Source organism: Ursus americanus, chromosome 18 (genome assembly GCF_024610735.1).
Source record: "Ursus americanus isolate L20-20 chromosome 18, mUrsAme1.1.p, whole genome shotgun sequence".
NCBI classification, from domain to species: domain Eukaryota; kingdom Metazoa; phylum Chordata; class Mammalia; order Carnivora; family Ursidae; genus Ursus; species Ursus americanus.
In genome coordinates, this window is record NC_142144.1 from 47,206,416 (window position 1) to 47,215,720 (window position 9,305).

The following is a 9,305-nucleotide window of genomic DNA, read 5'->3' on the forward strand; positions in this document are numbered from 1 at the left end:
TCTTGACTCCGGAGTTGAAGGGACTAGTGGCTATAGTTTTAAGGAATGGAAAAGCATTCCAGATCTTCAGAAAATTGCAGAGAGAAAAGCCTAAGTAAAGTCACCACTTTCTGGCTTCAGGACGAGTTGTGGTAAGTGATTTGTCAGATCACAGTGTGTCAGTCGCAGAGTAGAGGGTCAAATATCTGTTTTCTGATCCCTCATTCAGTAAAGGGATAGGGTCCTGGTTTCCTATAATTGGATTAAGTTGCATTTCTCCATGGAACAATTTTAATAGCTATTTTGACTATAGCTACATAAGACACAACAGGTTAAATCTATTTCACTGACTTGAGTAACTGGGGTTGAAAACCACAGCCACACACCAAGCCAGCCAATGGTCTAGTCACACTGAACAATTTGCTCTTCATCACACTCCCCTTATGTATTTTCTTCAGAGCTGGCATTCAACTGGAATGCATCAATCTGATGGTACAAGTTATTTAAAAAAATTTTTTTGATAGGAAGTAGGATTTATTGGTGGGCATGAATAAAAAGGGAATAGTGCCAAGGTTCTCATGAGTGAAGAGCCTGCCATTTGTCCAGGGGGCCATGACTAGGGATATATTTGACCCCACAGCCATTGGGGATAAGCCACTTCTCAGCTACCTTGTCTCCAAATTCATCCACATTAAATTTAGGAAAGGCCCACTTCTTGGAAATATGGATCTTCTGGGAGTCAGGGAACTTGAACTTGGCCCTACGTAGAGTCCCAATCATGTTCTCCTTGTTTTGCAGGTGGATACAGATGGACATGATGACTTGGCCAACATGGACCCTGGCCACTGCACCCACCCTGGGGCTTTCCAAGGGCACCCCACATACCTGTCTGGAGCCAGGATTGGGGATAGCATGAGGTAAGACATCAATGTCCACTGGAAAGGGCTATCTCCACAGTCCCTTAGGGCAACCCATTCAATCAACAAACTGCATACACTATCAAGGAGGCTACTGTTTGCAGCCACTGTGCACTGGGCCCCCACGGGGAAAGAGCACAAGTTATTAAGATAGAAAACGCTTTTGTTCCAGTTGGGAAATAGTCACATCTTTGATGGCCCAAATGCTCTTAACGACCTCAGACATTGCCTTAGTCTCCATAATTCAGTAAAGAGGAACAGTCAGAACCCTTGGAGACCCTGCTTGGACACCACAGCCAGCGTTGTTCCAACTGGCTGGTGCTGGTACCATTGTTTACTCTACTGGGTCAGGGCTGGGACTGGCATTCATTCTGATGAGTCAGTACCAAGGGCGTGCCAGCATTAAGAACTGTCTTAGTCCTACATTTCCCCTTCCATGTTTTTGTTCACACTGTTCCTTCTGCCTTGAATGATCTCTTTTCACCTATTCACCTTCTACCTCATGTATATCACGGGGAACTAGCTTCCACAACTGTGGGAGTTGGTAAAGCAGTCTCTAGCAGGCTGTTGACTGTCCATGCGGCAGGCAGTCAGGAAGGCTGGCACCCCAAGCACAAGGAAAGATCAAAACCTTGTCTACTCTTGCCTCCCACCTTGGTGAAGAGAGTATTCCTCAGAAGCCAAAGCCCTTTATCACAGAGCTAAACATACACGGCTGGCCCAGAAGTCAGAAAGGCTTAAGGAGGATGTAGGGCAAGGTAGAGCCATCACAGGCCCGGCTGGTGCCTCACACCCATGACCCAAGCTAGCAGATCAGCAGTGACAGGTGTGCACTTCAAAATGGCTGCGGCTTCCCTTCCATCATCAGGGAGAATCTCCCTTGTACCTCACCCTAAACAGAAACATAGAAGAATGGGAATTCTGGGGAATGTAGTTCAGCCTAGCCAAGTTGACACACGACAAAGCCATCGCACCTTGGTATCAAGGCTTAGGTCAAGTGCCATCTCCCTATATCCCCCTTTCTTCTGGCCAGGCTGGAAGTTCTCATTCCCTCCTCTGAGTCCCCAAAGCCCTCTAGCAAAACCACATAGTGGCTTTTCACATGAACCCAGCATTTTCACTGTTAGTCTGCCCATAGTATTTCTACCACTAGACTAAGATCCTCGAAGTGAGGATCTGAAGGTAGTTACAGTGCCTGACGCGTAGCAAGGAGTTCATAAACATTCATGGAATAAATGAGGGAATGAATGAATGAATGAACGAATCGACCTGACACTGAGATGCTGTGGGAAGCAAGATTCAAGGGCAGTGTATTCACGATCTATTCCTACCAACCAAATCATCCCCAAAACTTAGCAGCTTAAAACAACCGTTACCATCTCATGGTTTCTGACAGTCACGAATCCGGGAGCAGCTTAGCTGGGTCGTTCTGGCTCAGGGTCTCTGGTGAAGTCAGTCAAACTACTGGCTGTGGCTGTAGTCATTCAAAGGGGCTGCAGGATGAGCTTCCAATCTCACTTAACATGGCTATTGACAGGAGGGCTTTACTTCCTCATCACATGGGCCTCTCCATGGGGCTACTCCCAACATGGCAGCTGGCTTCTCCCAGAGCAAGGGATATAGAAGAGAAAGGTGATGCCACACTGCTTTTTATGACCTCCTCTCTGAGTCATTTTCTACCTCTCCCCTTAGTTTGAAGTGAGTCACTAAGTACAGCCCACACTCAACAGGAGTGTTTACACAGAGCGTGAATACCATGAGGTTTTGATCATTAAAGGCCATCTTAAAAGCTGCCTCACACAAGAGGGAAAAAGGAAGGCTTTAGGCAGGAGACCCAGCGATAGCGTTCTTGAGCTGAACTCAAAACATTAAACTCACTCCCCACTACTTGGTGTGTAGAGTCATGTTCTTTTTTTTTTTTTTTTTCCTTTATTTATTTTTTTGGTGAAGTCTACTCAAATTGAAAATAGGCCTTTAATGTCAAGCCAAAGATTGGATTTTGTGGAAATACTTTCAAAGAAGAACGAGGAGAGGGAATCCAATTTGGATCTAACCTTTCTTTACAAAAATGATTTCCTTTGCTGCAGCCAAGTTTAATTTGGCCTCTAGAGAATACTGATGAGCAAAGTAAACAGCAGTTTTGATTTCACACACACACACAAAATCCTGAGTTTGTCTCATCAAAATAAATACTGTAACCTAGGCTAGAGGTTTCCAGGACAATAACAGATCTATTTGCTGAACAGCTAATATAGCCAATAATTTATTGAGTACTTACTAAGCACCAGGTATTGTGGTAAGGACTTTACATGTATTATCACACTTAATTCTCAATCATATGAGGTAGGTATTACTCTTCTTCCAATTTTTTACAGGTGAGTAAATGAAGCTTCGAGAGATGACATGATTTAGATGTTTAGAGACATTATCTGCCTAAGCTCACGTAGCTGTCTAGTGCTAGGGCCAGCATGCTCCGTTTTTGTTTGTTTGTTTGTTTGTTTTTAAGTAGGCTCTATGCCCAGCATGGAGTCCAAAGCGGGGCTTGAACTCATGACCCTGAGATCAAGACCTGAGCTGAGCTCAAGAATCAGACGCTTAACTGACTGAGCCACCCAGGTGTCCTGGCACCCTTCATTCTTGAATGCCTCATCACACTGCTATCATCATACTTTTGTGAAACACTAGGGACGAGGGTAGGTGCCTATGTTCTTTGCTTGCTGTTCTCAATAACCCTTTGAGGTAGGTATTAATATCCCCATTTTGTGGTTGAGAAACTCAAGTTCAAAAGAAGAGGTCACTTGCTTTAGCCCACACAGTTAACGTAACAGCAGCCTGGGATTCAAGCAAAAGTCTGTGCTCCTTCTATCACCTTTATTGCCTTCTGGCCCAGTAGTTTTCAAGCTGCAGATCAGAACCTATGAGTGCCTAGTGAAGTCGGTTAAGTGTGTCCCAAGCAGCAATTAAAATACTGAAGTAGATATTTCTATTGCTAACATTTTGAGGAACCTCCATACTCTTTTCCAGCGGTTGCATTAATTTACATTCTCACCAGCAGTGCATGAGGGTTCCTTTCTCTCCACATCCTCACCAACACTTGTGATTTCTTGTCTTTGATTCTAGACATTCTGACATGTGGAAGGTGATATCTCATGGTTTTGATTTGATTTTCTCTGATGATTCGTGATGTTGTTTTTTCATGTTCCTATTGGCCATCTGTGTGTCTTTTTTGGAAAAATGTCTACTCAGGTCCTCTGTCCATTTTTGATCAGATTATTTTTTTTGATAGTGAATTATATAAGTTATATATTTTAGATATTAACCCCATATTGAATATATTGTTGCAAATATCTTTTCCCATTCAGTAGGTTGTCTTTTTGTTTTGTTGATAGTTTCCTTTGCTGTACAGAAGTTTTTTGTTTTTGTTTTTTTTTTAAAGATTTTATTTATTTATTTGACAGAGAGAGACAGCCAGCGAGAGAGGGAACACCAGCAGGGGGAGTGGGAGAGGAAAAAGCAGGCTCCCAGTGGAAAAGCCTGATGTGGGGCTCGATCCCAGAACGCCGGGACCACGCCCTGAGCCAAAGGCAGACGCTTAACGACTGCGCCACCCAGGAGCCCCTGTACAGAAGTTTTTTATTGTGATGCAGTCCCAATAGTTAATTCTTGCTTTTGTTTCCCTTGCCTTAGGAGACATACCTAGAAAAATGTTGCTATAGCTGATGTAAAAAAAATTGCTGCCTATGTTCTCTTCTAGGAATTTCATGGCTTCAGTCTCACATTTGGGTCTTTAATCTATTTTGAGTTTATTTTTGTATATAGTGTAAGTCAGTAAAACATAATGGAGTTCCTCAAAAAATTAAAAGTAGAAGTATCAGGGTGCCTGGGTGGCTCAGTCAGTTAAGTGTCTGCCTTTGGCTCAGGACATGATACCGGGGTCCTGGGATCGAGCCTCACATCGGACTCCCTGCTTAGTGGGGAACCTGCTTGTCCCTCTCCATCTTCCACTCCCACTGCTTATGTGCTCTCTCTCTCAAATAAATAAATAAAATATTTTTAAAAATAGAAGTACCATATGATCTGGTAATTCCACTGGATATTTGCCCAAAGAAAATGAAAACACTAATTTGAAAAGATATATGCACCCCTATGTTTATTGCAGCATTATCTACAAATAGCCAAGATATGGAAGCAACCCAAGTGTCCACTGATAGATGAATGGATAAAGAAGATGTGGTACACACACACACACACACACACACACACACCAGCCATAAAAAGAATGAAATCTTGTCATTTGCAACAACATGCATAGGCCTAGAGGGTATAATCCTAAGTAAAATAAGTTGGACAGAGAAATATACCATATGATTTCGTTCGTTATGTAGAATTTAAAAAAGCAAAACAAATAACAAGCAAAAAGCAGAATCAGACTTACAGATACAGCGAACAAACCGGTGGTTGCCAGAGAGGAGAGGATTGGAAGGATGGGAGAAAATGGGTGAAGGGGAGTGGGAAACACAGGCTTCCAGGTATGGAATGACTAAGTCACGGGGATAAAAGTTACAGCATAGGGAATGGAGTCCATGGTACTGTGATGGTGTTGCATGGTGACAGATGGGAGCTACACCTGTGGTGAGCACAGCATACTGTACAGAGTTGTTGGATCACTGTGGTACACCTGAAACTAATGTAACACTGTGTCCCAACTACACTCAAAAAACTACTGGAGTAGAACAGAATGGAAGGGAAGGAGAAGTGAGAAGAAAAAGGAATGAAAATACTAGTATGCATCACACATAGTAACAGTAAACATTGCTTAATGAAAGTTTTATTTCAGTTATGTATACATGTGTAACTGTGTGTGTGTGAGTGTGCCTGTGTGAGACTGTGTACATGACTGTGTGTATGACTGTATGCGTGCATGATTATGTGTGTGTGTGCATTTCTTACTTTTGTTGCAGCAAAGGCACTGGAAAGCCTCTGCCCTAGTCCCTCCATCTATTCTTTTTTTTTTTTTTCAAGATTTTATTTATTTATTTATTTATTTATTTATTTATTTATTTATTTGAGAGAGAGTGAGAGCATGAGCAGGGGGAAGGGCAGAGGGAGAGGGAGAAGCAGGCTCCCGCTGAACAGGGATCCTGACACAGGGCTCAATCCCAGGACCCTGAGATCATGACCCGAGCCGAAGGCAGATGCTTAAGTGACTGAGCCACCCAGGTGCCCCTCCTCCTTCTATTCTTAAGGTCACTGCCAAAAGGTAAGTGTTCAGGTTTTAATGATAGCTTACCCTCTGTACACACTTTCCTCTGGCACTAAGCACCTGGAAAAGGGTAGTTATAATTCTTGACCCTTTTCCTAGTGCCCTTTCTACTAAAATAAAATTATTAAAGACAGCCATACGCAATCGGTTAACTTGATCTCAACTTACCAGCTGTGTGACCTTTGCCAAGTGACTTGATCTTTCTAAAAGTAACCTCCCTGAATTTTACTTTGCCCATCCTTAAAGTTCGGAAATTATGTGCTCACCTACGTTGATTGAGATCACATGAACTTCTTAGCATAGTGCCCGACACAACAATCATTAAATGAGCACCGCTATTAAGTTATCTACATAGACAGGAGACATCTTAATTGAGAGTCTCACGTTTAAGGAAATAAAAGGGTTAAGAAGGGAAATGTATGCTTTTCCAGCCTTAAACCCTCCAACCCCATGGCAGCCAATTAACATAAGTAAGTCTGCTTTCTTTCAGTTCATTTATTTAGCAAATACTTATTGAATGCCTACTGTGTGCCAGAGTCTGGACTCATTTACAATAACATAAGAGTTTTTAAAGGTGAAATCCAAATTCATAGATGCTTCCTCAAGTTGGGGTATATTAGAGGAGCGGAGTGATAAATCACTTTGGCACCTTATTTTATGATTGTGGACAAGAGTGATCATCACTGAACTCTTACATGTAAGCTCTGTCAAATGAACTTGAGCGATAACAGCCTCATTTTTTAAAGCTATGTCCACATGGCATCTGATTGATTGAATCTGAGGTCCCCACTTTCCATTTTTATAGCTTAGTCTCTTCTCTCTACATGCCACAATCAGGAGGATTGATTTTCCTTGTACATTGTCTTTTCTTCTCTCCAATTCCCAGGTCCCTCTTTTTCTCTTCTATACCCTCCCCTGATCACTGATTCTCCTCTTGTGTTCTGCCAATTATCTCCAGCCCTGAGCTATGGGACCCACATTTTTTCCCGTACACATTTCCAATGAGAGGCAGATTAGCAAGAATCGAAGCGTGGGTCTTAGGGGAAAAGAGCCACAGTGAAAGGACACTGGCTTCTAATTCTTTGCCACACGTCTTTGCTTTTGGGGGCAGGGAGCTTACCACACAAAAATTGCCTTTCCAGGCTTCAGGTGCATGTGTATGACTTACCGCTCCTTCCCAAAGGCTCGCAGACAAAAGCAGAGCCTCGAAACTGTTGGTTGACTTTCACTGAACATAAAAATGATGACATTTCAGCCTGTATTTACTATTACAAAGTCACAAGCAGTAATGTCTACACTTGTGCGCCCCCTTTAACCTTGACAAAATATTTTCACCCACATTTCCTTTTATTTCACACACTTATCTGATGCCTCCAGTGCCTCACAAAGCCAATGAGAACACGGATTATTTGATGTTACAAGAAACCTCTCCGTGAAGTAGACAAAACAAGGGTTTTATCCTCATTTTTCAGACAAGGAAATTGAAGCTTAGAGAGATTGTGTCTTGTCCAGTGTCACTTAGCTCGTATAGGGCAGGGTTAATACAGAAGTCTGAGACTTGGGGCAGCAGCCCTTATTGATCAGTGCCTGAGGCTCAGACACATTCAGTGGCCAGCATACCATCACTGGGGTGCAACTGCACCGCTTCAAACAGATGTGGGTCTCAGAGGTCCTTAGTGGTAGAGCTCGGGCCTCAGGCAGCCCCATAATGGTGGAGAAACAGCAACCTCTGGGCAGACTTTTCAGGGAAGCTTTGCTACTTTGCAGCAGCTGGACAATGTTCCTTGTTAATATTTGTCAGCATGGTGGTCACATCATTTCAGTGTGGTGACAGGGACTCAGCTCCAGAAGTTGATCTAGTTAAAGTACCCGGATTCCAGTCTTTCAATGGCTTTGAGAGAACCTAAATGACCTGGTCTTGAGTGTAGCGGGCTTCTAGGCAAGATGTTCTTTCCCCATCAGGATGTACTGCTAGGCAGTCAGGCATAATGAGGTCCTCAAGAACCCTACACCACAACTCTTCTTCCATCAGTCACGGGCAGCATCCTTAGAAAACCAGGGATTCCAGAGCTCAAGTATCAGGACCTTAACAAGACTGAGAAGAGGCCAGTATGCCCTTCCCTGCTGTGATTCTATGGCACTGACTGTGCTAACTAGGTCCCAGTGATGAAGGCTAGAGGCACCCAGGTCATCATGAATTCCCTGATCACAGAGCAAAAACCAGGGCTCTCCCAAATGAACCAGCTGGGCGCCCCTGTACTGCTTTAAAGACAGACTAAATAATCTCAGCAGTGATATGGTGGGGGTGGGGAGAGGGCATTCATTACCTACTTTCATATCTTTTAATCTAAATAAGAACTTTGGTCATTGCTTATTAGGTAAATAATAAATTTATGTTGTTTCAAAACCTAGGCTTTTTGATTCCCTTACTGCTGCCAATGCCCTTAAAAAGCATTGGCAAGTCATAGAGATGTTCACTGACTAGTTTTGGCAATTTTGGCCTTCTTGATCCTGTGCTTCTGTAAAAAAATAAGGTTTGGTTGCATTGCTTCCTCCAAAGAAGGGGTTGGAAAGCCCAGGGAATCACTTCACTATTCTTACAACCAGAGGCTGATATAATATGGACTCTCTACAGGTGCCTGGGTGGCTCAGTGGGTTAAGCGTCTGACTTGATTTTGGCTCAGGTCATGATCTCATGGTCCTGAGAATGAGTCCTGCGTTGGGCTCTGAGCTCACTATGGAGTCTGCTTGAGATTCTCTCTCTCTCTCCCTCTGCCTCTGCCCCTGCACCCCCGCACTCCTGCTCTCTCTCTCTCTCTCTCTCTCTCTCACACACACACACACACACACACATTCACTCTCTGTATCTCAAATAAATAAATAAATAGATCTTTAAAAAAAAGAAATGGACTCTATAGAATCCCAAATAAGAGAGTTAAGACGTCTAGTAGAAAATGCTGTTTCATTGCCTAATGCATGCATAGTCCTGCTGAAGTTGCAAATATCAACGATTTCCAATCTTTCTTGGGGGAAAAGATATGCCAATTTTCCCAGGACTGCCCATGTTTAGGCCTATTTTCCCAACATTACTAAAATTTATATCAAATAGAAAGGACTTAGATAAACCAAGACAATTTTGTTAAAGA

The 9,305-nt window shown here is 43.0% G+C and overlaps 1 protein-coding gene and 1 non-coding gene across 2 annotated transcripts; both read right to left on the reverse strand.

Moving 5' to 3' along the window:
* Positions 1-555: 555 nt before the first annotated feature.
* On the reverse strand, positions 556-862 carry LOC148108605 (large ribosomal subunit protein uL16-like). Its single transcript, XM_087869695.1, has one exon. The coding sequence runs from the start codon at positions 793-795 to the stop codon at positions 556-558; it is 240 nt and encodes a 79-aa protein (XP_087725821.1). The 5' UTR covers positions 796-862.
* A 60-nt stretch (positions 863-922) lies between these two features.
* Positions 923-1,057, reverse strand: LOC123781385 (small nucleolar RNA SNORA70). The gene has a single exon (XR_006776714.1). It is a non-coding gene; the product is annotated as a small nucleolar RNA SNORA70 (small nucleolar RNA).
* Between the last annotated feature and the right edge of the window lie 8,248 nt (positions 1,058-9,305).

Excerpts from the sequence above, each read along its gene's own strand:
- LOC148108605 (XM_087869695.1), bottom strand. The coding sequence starts at position 795 with ATGTCCATCTGTATCCACCTGCAAAACAAGGAGAACATGATTGGGACT.